The sequence below is a fragment of the Silurus meridionalis genome, chromosome 7 (assembly GCF_014805685.1).
Source record: "Silurus meridionalis isolate SWU-2019-XX chromosome 7, ASM1480568v1, whole genome shotgun sequence".
NCBI lineage: Eukaryota > Metazoa > Chordata > Actinopteri > Siluriformes > Siluridae > Silurus > Silurus meridionalis.
The window spans coordinates 14,210,217-14,227,630 of record NC_060890.1 but is presented as its reverse complement, the minus strand read 5'-3'; the positions used below and the strand labels follow the sequence as shown (position 1 = coordinate 14,227,630).

Below are 17,414 nucleotides of genomic sequence, written 5' to 3'. Positions count from 1 at the left end.
TTTGCATTGTCATGCAAATTAGAATAAGAAATAATAAATGTAGAATTGGACAGTAAAAGCTAGATCAACTTTAGTCAGGATGCACATGCTCAGTAGATAGTCTAAATCTGATATTACACTGAAAAAAGTGGCTAAAACCCCACACTAAACCTAACTTAATTCTATTAATTATGCAACTGCTAAGCTACCAGAAAATAAAATGACTAAGCTTTGCCTGTAACACCATGTGCCTGTCTAGAACAACACCAAATGTAACAGAATCTCACATATCAGCCTGTTTGTGAGTGTGAAATAGACCAGATCATCTAGTGTTCAGCTTTAAATATTTAAGTATCAGTAACTGTTTTGATTTGGAATTCAGACTCTTCCATTTCCTAACATCTATTTATTAACTTCAAACACAAACTTTATGCCAAAACCCAATCACTCTAGGCCCCATTCCCACACAGATGCTGTGCTGCACCAGAGAATCAATGGAATCTGTGAGCACAAGTGATGTGTGAGGAACTGTGAAAGACATTTTTGTGTATTTTTAATAGGAGAAAACTGTGGTCATGAAGCAGTGTGTTGAATGCAGTCTGGGGCTTGCAGTTTCAATACATTCAAAAGGAGACTGGATAATATTATTTATGAAGCATAAAATGTTCCTTTATACCCAAAGAGTCAATAAAGAGTGTGATTATAGTTTAGCCACTGAAACATTAAAACAAATACAGCAGACTGTATTCCAACAAAAAAATGCAATTTGTTAAAAGATTCAAAGTGCTGGAATGGTACATGAAAAGAAAAACCTGTTAAAGAGTGTAGCATGATAGGAATGTCTTCATTTCCACAAACAAAAGCAGCATTTGCCTTTCACATAATGACTCATGTTCAGCCTATTCTTTACAAACAAAACAACTTTACAAAAATACTGTATATATGGTCTTTTCATACATCAATACAGTATACAGTCTATAAATCAAACAGTGGCCCTGGGAAGTTAAATATCTTTTGAAAACCTTTGTTGATGATGCTTTAGTCTTATAAAATCATGTTATAACTAAAAGTAATAATATGATTATTAATTACAATTAACTAGCCAGAATGTGGGCTGCATTTGAATGAGCATGTGGTCAGGATTTACACTACTCCAAATACTTCACTGATTTTTGTGAAAACCAAACATGCAAACAACCTGCTGTTGTCTAACAGAGGACAGAGAAGAAAAAACCCCAACACAAATTAGAAATGGACCACCAAACCGCAATTACAATACATATACTAAAGACTTATCAAAGCATAACATTTGTTTGGGCTTGACCCCCAAATGTGTAAATATTTGCTTATGAGGTATATGCACCTTAAAACATCGTCAGAGATTCACTAAATATTGTCCCCACTAATTAGGTCCTTCTGCTCAGAGTGAAGACTGCAGTGAACACTTACTTTACTTCTTTATGGTAAGCTTTGATCCAATCAGCCTTTCTGCTCAGATCTGAGGTTCAGGATTAGCATCCCACTAACACAACCAGGACCTCCCAGCGTCTTTTAGTAATCCCTAGTGAACCATTCAATCATTCAGAAGCTGATGCTAGAAGAACAGATTGCTGCCCTAAATCCAGAGGGAGGAGAATAATAGGAAGGAGGTCCTGGAGAAGAGGGGAGTAGGTGGTTGGCACTGCAGGCAAAAAAGCTTTACTACAGTCTCTTTACTCTCTGTAATATATCTGCAAAATCACTTATCAGTATAACTGCTCCTCTAGTCTCCTCCCTCCTCTCCTCCAGAGGAAACACACAGACAGAAGCACGCTTAGCTCCACCTAATGGTAATACTATGTACTAATCGTGAAATGTTTCAGGCATGGAGAGCTGAAATTAGAGAAGCTGCACAGGGTGAGGCAGACAAGAGAAAACAAGAAGAAAACAAAAATACATGAGCTGCATAGATAGGGTGGGTCCACTGTAGATTAGTCTTTATCTCTCCTGTTAAACAGAGAGTCTAAACAAGTCTGTCCTTTATAGAAGCTTTTTCATTCAGGATGATGTATTATGTCCTCTCATCCAACTTAATCTTTCTGCCAACAGAAACCTACACCTAGAGTAAAACTAAATGTATTTTACTTAGCTGACCTGTGCTCCTATTTGTAGGTTACAATTTGAATTATTGATTGTTATTTGACCTTTGATCAAGTTTGTTTACTTGCAATTTAATGATTTTAGATATTAGCTAATAAATACCAATCTAAGGGAAAAAGCTTTAATGTTTGGAATTGTTAAATAAATATTGATTCCCCATCATGTTTCAGTAAGATGGGATCTAGTGTACAGCTAAATAGTTTGTTGTGTTTGAGCAATATCATATTGACTGTGGAAAAGATAAAGGATCTTGCATAATGAAATTACCCAATGTGTCCAGTGACACTCTGGCCCATGCTTCAGAGTTTGTTAGATTAGCAGGATCAATTTTATTCAACATAAGCACAAATTGAAATCAAAGCAAAGAGATATAAAACTAATTACTGTAAGTTCAACAATTAAATGTACTATGTACAATGTACCATATCCTCTATTAAAGTGTGAACATGCTTTTCTTTTCTTCAGGATTTATTCTCCTCTAAAGGGTACAAGTGAGCAACAAAATGCCTACTCATCCTAATTATGCATAAACCCAACCTTAATAAAACCAGAATGTAGGTGAAACAAGTGAGAAACCAAGTGACTAATGCTATCTGGAGTAAGACACTGGGTAATGATACATTCAACATGGAACTGAAAATTAGCTCATTAATTGTTGAAATGTCAAATATTTGTCAATGTCTTTACTATGAGATTAGTCTGTTACACTGTATTTCATAAAACACTATGAAAACATAGCCTTCGAGCTACTAAGCTTATATACATAAGTGATGCGCGGTATATCAAGACTGGACAAATACCGGTACGATATCATTATTTTGCTGAACTCGATATTTCATAACTCCGAATTCCACCTGTAGGAGGCAGTGCTTCCCAAATTACAGCGAAACTGGTAAAAGACTGAAAAGATATACACATGCATTAATTGTGTGACATTTTGCTTGCTTTTTTTTCTTCAAAGTCAAAATGTAACCTATTTTCCTGGTAGGATTTTTAAAAATATTTTGTGACATTTTGTTTGTAGTGAAAAGATAAGAAGATTGGAATATATTTTCATTGTATTACTTCAGTTTTCTTTTTCCAACATCAAAATTTAACTATTACAAAATGTAACAAAATATGAATATATTTTTTTAATAATTTTTTTATTGTTATAAACTTGTTTTCAATTCACTTATCTTTTGAGGCTGGTTATTTGTCACATATGGTATCGATTTAGTATCGATTCCAAGGTACTGCAATTAAACCAAAGCCAAAATAATGGTATCGTACCAAAGCCAGAATAATGGTATCGAGCCATCCCTTATATACATTTGAATATACAGTATGCAAACATTTCAGACATACTAGAAAACAGTGTCTGTAGCACTTTGAGACACCATTTTCTACATGAATGTTAATGTACATTAACTTAGTCATTAGTTTATCTGCTGGCAGACAAGTATATAAATATATGCTATTACACTGAGCAGATTTTGTCTTAACACTTTTTTAGCACAGAATACTGAAAGAGGAGTGGTGGAAGAGGAATAGATGGGAAACATTCTAAAAACAGATGGATTTGTTTACACTGCATGTGATGGCAACCAAAAGTGAATCAGCTAACCAATGAACTAAACCACATTTTCATTTCTTTTCAAGTCTGCCTGAAGAACAGCAACAACGATTAAAAACAATGTAACCAAAAACTTGAATGTATAATAACAGTTTTTGATGTATTATGTAATTTGCACATTCACACATTGCACTAAATTTGCTGGACATGCTTGAATCATTGAGCCATCATACTAGGGAGGGTGAAGGAAAATGGGGAAATGCTTTCTCTCCTTCTCTGACACACCATGGCAACCATTTTAGCCGAATGCCTATGGGTTAGAGAAAGAAAGAGCCGAGTGCAGACTAAAAATAGCAAATGCACAAGTGTGTGCATTAAATGTGATCGCATCAACCACTGAACTAGATATTATAATGTACCGCTTACTAAAGTTGAAATGGATCTTTATTCATACAGCCTTTATGAGTTATTATTGCACTGGGACATGTTTTTTAAGCATATGTAGAACTGTGGGTTTTAATTCAACATTTTCAAAAATGTTATAAAACAATGTCAAAACAGAAAACCTGGCAAGCAAAACTAAAAGACAACTGCTATGGATTAAATATCAAACACTGTGATTGGAAAGCTGAATCTGTGCAGTTTAACCTGTTGTGTTTATCACTGCCATGCATTCTGTACCAGAGGTCAGCCTAAGGTCATTTAGGTCAATAAACCTATCTAGCATTTTCTCTGTGAGGCTCCAGAGACTCAATCAGTGTGGACTTTAAGTTAATAAAGGTTACAACGTACAAGAAACGAAAGAAATTTGCAGCAGTGGCACCGCCAGAGAGCTTCATTCTCCCCGTCCACTGTCCAACCCGCTCCTGCACATTCGCATTAGAAACCATGGACCTGTTGTATTTTTAGGGTCATGCGCACAAAACCGAGCCGAGATAATAAAAAAAAGGCAACTACAAAACGATGTAGGCAAAGTGATGAACTGGTAACACGGGTCCTCAAAAAGCTTAAGAGCAAGCCCTGCTGCAGAAAAAGAAATCAGGAGACTGAGTAGATCACTCACCGTCTCCAGCTTCTGATTTCAGCACCATTGTTGACACTCTTTCAAACTTGTACCTTTTACCGTGTAAACACCGGCAGGACCACTCAGAAAACTAAAGCGGATTGAATCTTCACTTCTGATCTCTTGACTCACTTCAAACGGAAATAATACAATCGCTTTTAACTAAAAGAAAAGCCACTTCAAAATACTACCTTACAATATCCACCAGTTCAACCCACGTAAGGGTGCTAAATTGCCATGCCTCGAAGGAGGGGCGTGGCTTAACAGGCTTTCATTTCCAATAGCCAATCACTAACTTGAGTTAAAGAAGTCCCTCCCCACGCATACAATACAACAAAACTCCTCCCCCACTCGCACCTCACGTACTGTACACTTCACACTCTGTCTCATGTCACGTCCATCTGAACCTCCGGCCACAGGCTACAGTAAAGTATGTTGGCGTTTCCTTAGAAAAGGCATTCTCACTTGTGAATATTTAGGTACCTAAAGACTTTTATGTAAGAACTATAAAGATAACACAATCAGCACATTAATACATATCAATTCTCAAAAGAACGACTATCTATCTATCTATCTATCTATCTATCTATCTATCTATCTATCTATCTATCTATCTATCTATCTATTTATTTATTACAGTGGTAGTAGTAAATCATGTGTTGCTGCTATTATTATTATTATTATTATTATTATTATTATTATTATAATTATTATTGCTACTACTACTACTACTATGATTATGACAATGATTATATAGAACTATCTTTCATCATCTTTATCCTGGTTTATCCTGTTTAGGGCCATGGTGTATCCAGAGTCAATCCGGACAACACACTTGCAAGTATTAATCTGAGATGAAATACCAGTCTATAAACCATACACAAACACACTCACCCACTCATTCTCAACTAGTGGAATTTATTAGTAAAGACATTTTACATAAGCACATTTCTTAAGAGAGTAAAAATAGATTAAAGCACTACTTTAAACTAAAATGTATACTCTTCAGCTACCGATATACAGTGAGGTCTGCTTTCTCTTCTGTTTTAAAATATATAAATTTTTTTAAAGTCTATCATGACAGAAATCTGAATATAAATATCACAAATAGAATTAATTCTTTCGCAAAATTGCTTCTTGAATAATTCTCCCTCTAGCGTCAATATAAGGTCAAGCCTGACACTGAGAGACTGTAATCATTGCCATATCCTTTAGGCATGAAGCAGGGAGACTCATAGAAACCCCACAGCATCAGTAAAACTAGACAGGAAGCTCATTGTAGACAGGAATATGCACTACCCGAAAATGTCGGTAGATGTCAGACTATATAACTTTTTACATTTCTCGATTTGTGCACCTGGGATTATGAAACTCGAGAGTGTTTGGCATACAAATGATTCTCATACAAATGATAAGAAATGTTCTCTAAGGTATTAATTTCAGGTCCCAATAATAATATTACTTTAAATATTTGTGATTTAGTTTAGAAACGCAAAACACTTATGAGGAATTACTCAAACATTTTGGGCCTCACATCCTCCAGTTTCTAACAGTAGCTCTATCAATAAAATAAATGTACTAATTGCATCCTGTCATAGCAAACCTGCATTATGGGGTTGCAGCGCTGATATTTTCCACCTAATAAGCCTCAAAAATCACCAATGGAACAAAAAAAGTTCAAGATTTCTAAATGTCATACACACTACATGCAGCCAAAGGCATATAGGAGAATCAGTTTGCTTTCTCAGCTGTGGTCTGAAACTGTTTCCATGGCAATAAATGCTTCTTTGTTTTTTCCTCAAACTAGAATTTAATTAAAGTGGGAAAAAAAGTTTGTGTAACTGTGAGCAACACACACACACACACACACACACACACACACACACACACACACACAGAGAGAGCTGTTTAAATGGTTTTAAATATTTTGGACATCCAAAACGTCCATGTCCTGCTCCAGATTTGTCCTTTACATCAAAAATCATAGCCAATCTGTAAAGTTATGCTTAGTGTTAAACATAAAAATTGGCCTTAATATATCAAGCAGATTTGTTGCCATGGTGCCAGCTGGAAACAAAAATGATAAGCTATAAATAGTCTCCACTATTTATTATACGTGTTTACTAGTTAATTTAGTACATTCATAATATTTCATCAAGAATTATGAGCATTACTTTCACATTTGTATTCAACTTTTCTATCAGTTGTGTTTTTCTTTTAAAATGATGCGTTTATAAATATTAATAAATTAGACAGAAATATTAACAAATTGGACAGAATTAAAATGCATACAAGTGTTTGTATATGTGCAGACATAAAAAAGCAAGCAAAACCAAGCAAGCAAGCAAGCATAAAAATGGCACATGAATAATTTTAAAAATTTGAAATTCAGCTAAAATATTTCATTCAAAAAAGTTTTTGGTCCTATTCTCAGAAATTCCTTATTGATCATAGCTGTTCCCTGATTACCTGATATACATATATGTGGCACACCTCACTTATTACAAAAAAAAAAAAAAAAAACATAAAAAAAACATAAGCAGGTAAAAATAACATCAAGCACAATTGAAACCAAATTAGATATGAGAATATAGTTTATTCTTGTATTCCTTACATAACAAAAAGATTTTAACATTTTAAGAAACAAGCCTTTTCTGATAGCATATCACAAAATTCCTACTTCACCATGGCACATTAAGGCTACAGATAGGGAGTAACAAAAAATGGGTCTACATACAAGTCAAAAATATATAACTTTTGTTTAATTGTTTCTGTTGTTGGACTAGTGTTTTGGTTCATTTATATATGCGTCTGTATGTTTGAGCTCAGAATATTGTATTTCATTAAACTAGAGTCAAGTATTACATCATTTAAAGCACCAGCAAAATATCAAGTTAGAGTGACAGTAATAAAGAGGCAAATTGTCAAGTATAATTGAGTCATAATTTAAAGACTTGAAAAAAATAATTCTAGTTCACCCAATTACTTAAGCTGTTATTATTACATTAGAGAAATAAAAGGTCATGACTGATCAATTAAATCCTTTTCTAAACAATTCTAATTATAAAACTGGCTTTTGTGGGTCAGTAATCTAAATGCATGCTATAAGCAACTTTCCTATTCATATGCATACCTTACTGAATTGTGCTTTCTGCTTTGTTATTTTTAATTTACACCATTACACTACCTCAAACGTAATACTCGCACAGCAGAGAACACTTGATCACAGCCTGCTGTGAGCCTTTAGAAAAGGAAAAAACAGGAGTCAGCATGTGCCTAAACCTCTGCTAACCTCTTCCTCTGAAACACAGCAAAGTACACAGAACTCAACTACAGCCCATTAACTCAGAATAGAAACATTAATATCCTCTCTCCTTTCACCTGCAGTTTCAGCAACACAAGTATCTAAGGAAAAAAACAAAATCTTTCCCTCAGATCAGAGTGCTGAGTCATGACATAAAAACAACTAAATTCAATCAGCAACATCTAACAAAATACCACTCAACACAAAAATGTCAGTAACATTGTAGTCTGCTTGGTTTAATTTACAGAACACATATTCCTAGCAAATCTTCAGCTGCATCAAACCTGTTAACAACACGTTTTTCTGTCTACAGTGAGAGTCTTGTTTATCTATCTGAATATGTGCTTCTCTTGTGTTGGGCAAGATGACACACTTTCTCCAGACGTTCACTTCAGAGCTGTGATATAAACAACAGACCAGGCACAATTAAAGCAGTCAATAATTAATAGCCACTCTAATTCGAGGTCTTGACACATATTTGTTTACAAACAGGAAATAAGTGTTATTATGGAAAAAATATCAATAAACAAATTAAAATTAAAAATATTTAATAATAATATAGTGATATAAAATATAGATATAATGCATTTTTGATGAATAATATGACACGTAAATATTATAAATTCCTACATACATATAATCATGTTACAAGACATAATGCAATATAAAGTGTATTCAGGGAAATCTTGTATTAGAAAAAGACAAACTATGTGTGTGTGTGTGTGTGTGTGTGTGTGTGTGTGTGTGTGTGTATGTGTGTGTGTTTGTACCCAATACAATGGCCTTTTTGTTTTTGGCTAAACAGTGTGCATGTGAATTAGAAGCATATCTGCATTCATTTAAATATCAGTGCCACTGCCCTTTGTATTTCGACTGCAAAAGTATAGATAAATATGGATAAAGGTATTGGTACACCTTCTTTTTCCAGCCATATGTGGTTCATCCCCAAACTGTTACCAAATAATTGGAGGTGCACAATTGTATAGGAGTCTTAGGATGTAGTGAAATAAAATGTTCCTTTCACTTGAACTAGGAGACCCAAACCTGTGCCAGCATTATAAAACCCTTGTGAACAAGACCAGCCCCATGAAAATATGGTTTGCATGGGTTGGGATGGAAGATCTTGAGTGGCTGCTTTGAGACAATGTCTGTTGTAAAAAGCGCTATAGAAATAAACTTGACTTGCAATAGGGCTCTGACCTCAATCTTATTGAAGACCTTTGGAATAAATCTGGAATGTTGATTGAACCTTAAATCAGTAATTGACTTTCTGAATGTCTAAATGAGCAAAAATCTTTACAACCATACTCCAAAATCTAGTGCAACTTCCTTTGAGAAAAGTGAATGCTATTATAGCAACAAATAAAATGAAATTCACGATTAAATGTGGAATGGGATGTTCAAAAAGTACATGCAAACCTATGGGTAGGTGTCTACAGTGTATTATCAAACAATTTCCTAATCATACTGTAATTTGATTTTCCTTAAAACATTCAATTTCTAATGCTATCAACAGTGAGTAAAAAAAAAAAATAGGTGAAATATCCTACTGCGTTTAATATACTAATATACTGTATATTTTATTATTTTTCACAATTGAAAGCATTAGTTGCATGTGTTGTATTGACTGTAATATGACAATGTTTTTAAATTGGAGTTGGAGTGAAATTTAAAATACTCTGAGCACACTACTGACAGTATGTACTTTTAGAAATTGGAATTTATTAATAAATATGAATAGACTCCCCTATGCATATGTGACCATGGCTGAGATTTCTCAAATCTAAAAAAATATATTTTTTAATAATGAAGTGACCAAGAATTGAAAATTAGAGGTAAAGATACAGTATTAAAACTTATTTTGTGTAGTTATATATATATTTTTTGTTAATTTTACATGCCTGATATTAAACATGTATCTACTTGGACAGCATGGCCATTTGTACTGGACTGTTTTTTTTTCCACATTTTGTAGCAGGTATAATGCACCAATTGCCTGACAGTGTAGTAACTTTATAGAAACATTGACTGTGACTGTTAATTGATTATTAATTGACATTCTTTGCTGCAAGGAAGAAGAGAATCAAGCTGAAGGCTCCAAACAGATGAGTTATGAGTTAAATTATGTCTTAAGAAGCATTTCTATCTTTACTCTGAAAAGTCCACTGTAGGAATCTGTTAGAAAAAAGATTGTTGTCTTACACTCCTTTTTCATAGTATCACAGTGGAGAAATGCTTATATGTGCATTGGTCATACAAGGTTTGTTATTATATAATAAAACACTTGCTTGGTTACTTGCTGCATCTATTCTTCTGTAAGCAATTTATACAAATATACAGTATAATCACCCTACAAGTATGTGATATATACATACATTTCACACAACATGCAGTTTTTAAATAAAAGTTTTTATTATTTGGTGGAAATCAAAATCCAAAACTACATGACCCTGTGGGAAAAAGTGTTTGCCCCCTGTTAAAACTGTGGTTTATCACACCTAAGTTTAATTTCTCTAGCCACACCCAGGCCTGATTACTGCCACACCTTCACAATCAAGAAATCTCTTAAATAGGACCTGCCTGACAAAGTGAAGTAAACCAAAATATCATCAAAACTAGACATCATGCAGAGATTAAAATAAATTCAGAAACAAATATAAAAAGAAAATACTTCAAATCTATGAGTTTTTGTTAATTGATTATTAATTGAACAATTCTCCCTGGAGAGAAAATATTTCCATGTGAATAAATGCAGATTCACAATTTGTGACACAGCTTCACTACAATATGCTGAGATGTTTTAAAATGTAATAAAATGTGTGTTAGAAGGCATCAGAGGTGAAGCCTCTATTAAATGGCTATGGTAACTATGGTGATCGAGAAATGGACCCACCTGCTGTGTGGATGGTAAAATTCAAAGCCTGTACACTGTAAAAAAAAACACTAAAACTAAGCCCAGGACACACTGCTCTTACTCCCTTACTCAGAAAGCAGGATTTGACTCTGGAGCCATGTTTTATTAAATGTAGAGTCTTAATATTTCAATATGTGTTAGCTGAAAATAAAAACAAGAAATCACTCTAATGCTCGGGGGAAGTTTGTTCTATAAGTGCACTTGTCACACTTCAAGATTAGAGCTCATTATCAATATAAATATCATGCTATTTTAGATAAAATGCATAAGAACAAGCAGGAAAAATCTAATCAGGAATGGTAAAACCTGATTGCTTGGGATTGCCATCATCATAGTAGAGCTCTCTCTCTCTCTCTCTCTCTCTCTCTCTCTCTCTCTCACACACACACACACACAAACACACACACACACACACACACACACACACACACTCCCTCCTGCCTAAAAAAAATACACTTAATGTAAAAGCCATGCTCAATTTAGACAAGAGAGTGGCCAGGGTGGGGTGAATAGGAAATAGTGAAACCAGAAAAAAGAAAACACAGAAAAGGCAAGAAAGGCCCTTGAGCATGCTTTTAAACAGCTAAGTAAATTATCTGAATTAACCTTAAGCTAGACTGGTCAGCTCCGAAACTGTGTACAGAAAATAGATGAACAGACTTTACTTTAGGAAGCTCAGACCATTCAATATTTATCTAAACTAATATTTTTGTTATATTTTAGGTTTAGTTATAGCATATAATATACATGTTAGAGACCTTCTACCAATCTGTGGTAGCCAGTGCAGTCTTGGTATCAGAGCTGAACAAAATCTCATCTAATCTTCTGGCTTGGTATTGGGGTGTTTTCTGGAAGGTTTTGAGAGGGTGGTGGTAAAGAGAACATTTAATAAACTCAGCTATTCTGGACAAAAAACAGCATCCCCTCTATGACCCACTGTTTAAACAGCAGGGCTCCTTTAGTAGAAGACTCATTCAGCTCTGCTATAATAAAGATACAGATGGTCACTTGTACAACATCGCTCACACTGTACAATAGCTCAATACTATGTCAGGACACTATATTGAACTGAACCAGTCTTAGACTAAGCTCATAGGATTATAGTTGAAATACAACCATCCACTATTCATTCATTCACTGCCACTTTATTTCTATAACTATTTATTTTTCATAATGCCACTTTAATTCCAATAAAATCTGATATATCTACAATGTTCACCCCCAAACTGGGTTAATTTTACATGCCTGATGATAACGCTGATGAATATGATACTGCTGACAAAGGTAAATCAAATGTTATTGCCCAATCTCTTTACTATTTTGCTCCAATTCTGTGCTGCAAGGAAGAAGAGAATCAAGCTAAAATCTCCAAACAGATGAGTTATGAGTTAAATTATGTCTTAAGAAGCATTTCTATCTTTACTCTGAAAAGTCCACTGTAGGAATCTGTTAGAAAAAAGATTGTTGTCTTACACTCCTTTTTCATAGTATCACAGTGGAGAAATGCTTATATGTGCATTGGTCATACAAGGTTTGTTATTATATAATAAAACACTTGCTTGGTTACTTGCTGCATCTATTCTTTTGTAAGCAATTTATACAAATATACAGTAGAATCACCCTACAAGTATGTAGTATATACATACAGTTTCACACAACATGCAGTTTTTAAATAAAAAACTACATGACCCTGTGTGAAAAAGTGTTTGCCCCCTGTTAAAACTGTGGTTTATCACACCTGAGTTTAATTTCTCTAGCCACACCCAGGCCTGATTACTGCCACACCTTCACAATCAAGAAATCTCTTAAATAGGACCTGCCTGACAAAGTGAAGTAAACCAAAAGATCATCAAAACTAGACATCATGCAGAGATTCAAATAAATTCAGAAACAAATGAAAAAGAACATACTTTAAATCTATGAGTTTGGAAAAGGTTATAAAGCCATTTCTAAAGTTTTGGGAGTCCAGTGAACCACAGTGAGAGCCATTATTCACAAATAGCAAAAACATGGAACAGTGGAGAACCTTCCCAGGAGTGGCCAGCTGACCAAAATTACCCCACGAGCACAGCGACGACTCATCCATAAGGTCACAAAAGACCCCAAAACAACATTCAAAGAACTGCAGTTCTCACTTGCCTCAGTTAAGGTCAGTGTTCATGACTCCACCGTAAGAAAGAGACTGGGCAAAAATGGTCTGCATGACCGCTGCTTAGCAAAAATAACCCTTTTGGGAAAATACTCTGTGGACTGACGTGATAAAAGTTGAAATTTTTGGAAGGTGTGTGTCCCATTACGTCTGGGGTAAAGTAACACCACATTTCAGAAAAAGAACATCATACCAACAGTAAAATATGGTGGTGGTAGTGTGATGTGACCTGAAAGACTTGCTGTGATAAATGGAACCATGAATACTGCTGATTACCAAAAAATCCTGAAGGAGAATGTCCGGCTATCTGTTTGTGACCTCAAGCTGAAGCAAACTTGGGTTCTGCAGCAGGACAATGATCCAAAACACAGCAAGTCCATGAAGATGACCTGAATCTTATTGAGATGCTGTGGCATGACCTTAAAAAGGCGGAAAATCCTCCAATGTGGCTCAATTACGACAATTCTGCAGAGATGAGTGGACCAAAATTTCTCCACAGCGCTGTAACAGACTCATTGCAAGTTTTCGTAAACGCTTGATTGCAGTTGTTGCAGCTAAGGGTGGACCAACCAGCTATTAGGTTTAGGGGCAAACACTTTTTCACACAGGGCCATGTAGTTTTGGATTTTGTTTTCCCTCAATAATAAAAACCTTCATTTAAAAATTGTATGTTGTGTTCACTTGTGTTATCTTTTACTAATATTTAAATTAGTTTGATGATCTGAAACATTAAAGTGTGACAAACATGCAAAAAAAAAAAAGAAATCACCACTATATATATATATATATATATATATATATATATATATATATATATATATATATATATATATATATACAGTGAGGAAAATAAGTATTTGAACACCCTGCTATTTTGCAAGTTCTCCCACTTAGAAATCATAGAGGGGTCTGAAATTGTCATCGTAGGTGCATGTCCACTGTGAGAGACATAATGTAAAAAAAAAAATCCAGAAATCACAATATATGATTTTTAAACTATTTATTTGTATGATACAGCTGAAAATAAGTATTTGAACACCTGTCTATCAGAGAGAATTCTGACCCTCAAAGACCTGTTAGTCTGCCTTTAAAATGTCCACCTCCACTACATTTATTATCCTAAATTAGATGCACCTGTTTGAGATCGTTAGCTGCAAAAAGACACCTGTCCACCCCATACAATCAGTAAGAATCCAACTACTACCATGGCCAAGACCAAAGAGCTGTTCAAAGACACTAGAGACAACATTTTACACCTCCACAAGGCTGGAAAGGGCTACGAGGAAATTGCCAAGCAGCTTGGTGAACAAAGTTCCACTGTCATTAGAAAATAAAAGAAGCTAAACATGACTGTCAATCTCCTCAGACTGGGGCTCCATGGAAGATCTCACCTCGTGGGGTCTCAATGATCCTAAGAAAGGTGAGAAATCAGCCCAGAACTACACGGGAGGAGCTGGTCAATGACCTGAAAAGAGCTGGGACCACCGTTTCCAAGGTTACTGTTGGTAATACACTAAGACGTCATGGTTTGAAATCATGCATGGCATGGAAGGTTCCCCTGCTTAAACCAGCACATGTCCAGGCACGTCTTAAGTTTGCCAATGACCATTTGGATGATCCAGAGGAGTCATGGGAGAAAGTCATGTGGTCAGATGAGACCAAAATAGAACTTTTGGGTCATAATTCCACTAAACGTGTTTGGAGGAAGAAGAATGATGAGTACCATCCCAAGAACACCATCCCTACTGTGAAGCATGGGGGTGGTAGCATCATGCTTTGGGGGTGTTTTTCTGCACATGGGACAGGGTGACTGCACTGTATTAAGGAGAGGATGACCGGGGCCATGTATTGCGAGATTTTGGGGAACAACCTCCTTCACTTAGTTAGAGCATTGAAGATGGGTCGAGGCTGGGTCTTCCAACATGACAATGATCCGAAGCACACAGCCAGAATAACCAAGGAGTGGCTCTGTAAGAAGCATATCAAGGTTCTGGCGTGGCCTAGCCAGTCTCCAGACCTAAACCCAATAGAGAATCTTTGGAGGGAGCTCAAACTCCGTGTTTCTCAGTGACAGGCCAGAAACCTGACTGATCTAGAGAAGATCTGTGTGGAGAAGTGGGCCAAAATCCCTCCTGCAGTGTGTGCAAACCTGGTGAAAAACTACAGGAAACGTTTGACCTCTGTAATTGCAAACAAAGGCTACTGTACCAAATATTACACATTGACTTTCTCAGGTGTTCAAATACTTATTTGCAGCTGTATCATACAAATAAATAGTTAAAAAATCATATATTGTGATTTCTGGATTTTTTTTTTTTTGATTATGTCTCTCACAGTGGACATGCACCTACGATGACAATTTCAGAGCCCTCCATGATTTCTAAGTGGGAGAACTTGCAAAATAGCAGGGTGTTCATATACTTATTTTCCTCACTATATATATATATATATATATATATATATATATAAAGAAGGAAAAAATGTATAAAAGAATAATGTCTGTGTCTATTGGAGTTAACCAGCTTTGGTATAATGTGTTTGTGTTTGACATAATGTAGTCAAAAAAAAAAATTATCTAGGGCAAGGATCAAATGAGAGACTGCATCAAACCTGTTGCACTTCACTGGGAATTTGACTGCATTGCTATATTGCATGAACAATATACTGTTCCGGGTATTATAAGCCAATAAACTGTACTGGCCTGAGAAACTGCCATGTGTGATGAACAGAGTTTTGTTTGCACAAAGTTTGTGAATGTCTAATACAAAAGGGAGAAAGCAAACAGGCTCATTTTTTAAAAATTCAACTGCATCCAAAGCATCACCAGGATGCGGACAACCTCCCCTTCAGATTGGAAAGAAGCATGAGTCAGAATCAGAGCTGCAAAGGCTGCATGTTTTCATGAGTTTATTACTCAGTGCTTTGGCAGGTGCAAGAGCAAATCCTGGCCAACTATTCTACGTATTAGGACACCTACGCTCCTCTCGTCATCATCACAACAAAAAAGACAGGGAGGAGCAGTGTGCACTTGGGAATGACAGAGAGACAGTATGTATTTGATTTATAAAGAAGACATAAAGAAAAATGAAATGCCAGGCTGGTGTGAATCATTCATCCAGGCTCAAGTGGGTAAAATAAATTACATGAAAAATAGATAATGGATATAAGAATAAATAAAGAAAAAAAAAGTATCTGTAACCATCAATGGCAATTCAATACAGCTAAAGGATAAAGTGAAGTATACACTAGAACATGTTTCTCAGTATTCAGTAATAATTCAGAACAATGCAGTATAAAAAATAAAGTCAGTCAGAGACAGTGAACATGAGTTACTGACTTAACATTAAACCTGGTTGCCTTAAAATGTTTATTGACATTCTTCAGTTTTGTATAAAGAAAAAGGCCACCCTGGTATGCATTAATCTTTAAAAATGTATACCTTTAATAACTTCAAGAGTGTACTTTGTATTAAAATTCTGATGTGTTAGGTTATTTCATAAAAACATTTGTCTGTTTTCACAGTTAACAATTTCCTATATGCACAATTGTATTCTACTATCTGCTGAGTGCTTATAAATCACTTGCTTTATCGCTACCTAAAGACAATAATGCAGCAGCGCTTTAGTCCCTTATTGGCTCCAGCTTTCTCAGTTCTTCATTTCCTCCCTTCCAATGTGATAAAAAGGTTTCAAAGATACCAAAACTTTCATTCTAATGACAACACCAACTTGTGTGTAACATACAGGCCGGACTGAAAATAGCAATTGAAGATCTGACATATTGCTGAATTGCATTCTGGACCTTATAGTCCAGCGTTTGCTGTCTCCACTACATTGGACTTCTTTTCATTACTACAAAAATAAACATCACTGAAAAATTATTTTGAGAAAACAAACTCTGACTGTTATCTTGGGCTGCAACTAACGATTATTTTGATAATCGATTAGTCAGACGAATATTTTTTTGTGATTAATCTGATTAAAAAGAAAAAAAATATATATATATATATATATATATATATATATATATATATATATATATATATATATACTTATTATGACTATATAAAACCCTAATTCAGGAAATAAATGTATAAAAGTGTACTTAAAAAATGCAAAAGCCATATGGTGAGTTTAATTGTCTTTAATTATGTCATTTTACAGCTTATAGTGGCTGCTTGTTGAGGAGTTCATGAGGGATTTTCCTTTAAACAAATTCCCCATGCTGAGTTGTTTCTTTCTGTAGAAAAACAAAAAAAAACAACAACATTTAAGCCTGCAAGGTGAAGCAATTTGTGTAAATCAACATTTA

At 35.1% G+C, this 17,414-nt stretch overlaps 1 protein-coding gene across 5 annotated transcripts in view; it reads right to left on the bottom strand.

The window, feature by feature from the left end:
* Positions 1-17,414, bottom strand: part of cyth1b (cytohesin 1b) — a 45,137-nt gene that overhangs the window by 13,825 nt on the left and 13,898 nt on the right. Inside the window, exon 1 of one of the 5 annotated variants that reach the window (XM_046853912.1) lies at positions 4,737-4,967. The exons of 3 other annotated variants lie outside the window; for them this stretch is intronic. In XM_046853912.1, coding sequence (XP_046709868.1) covers positions 4,737-4,764 — 28 coding nt within the window. In that variant the 5' untranslated portion in view covers positions 4,765-4,967. Of the gene's footprint in view, positions 1-1,428; positions 1,654-4,736; positions 4,968-17,414 lie in introns of those variants that run through there. One more of the 5 variants, XM_046853914.1, reaches the window with a different exon arrangement.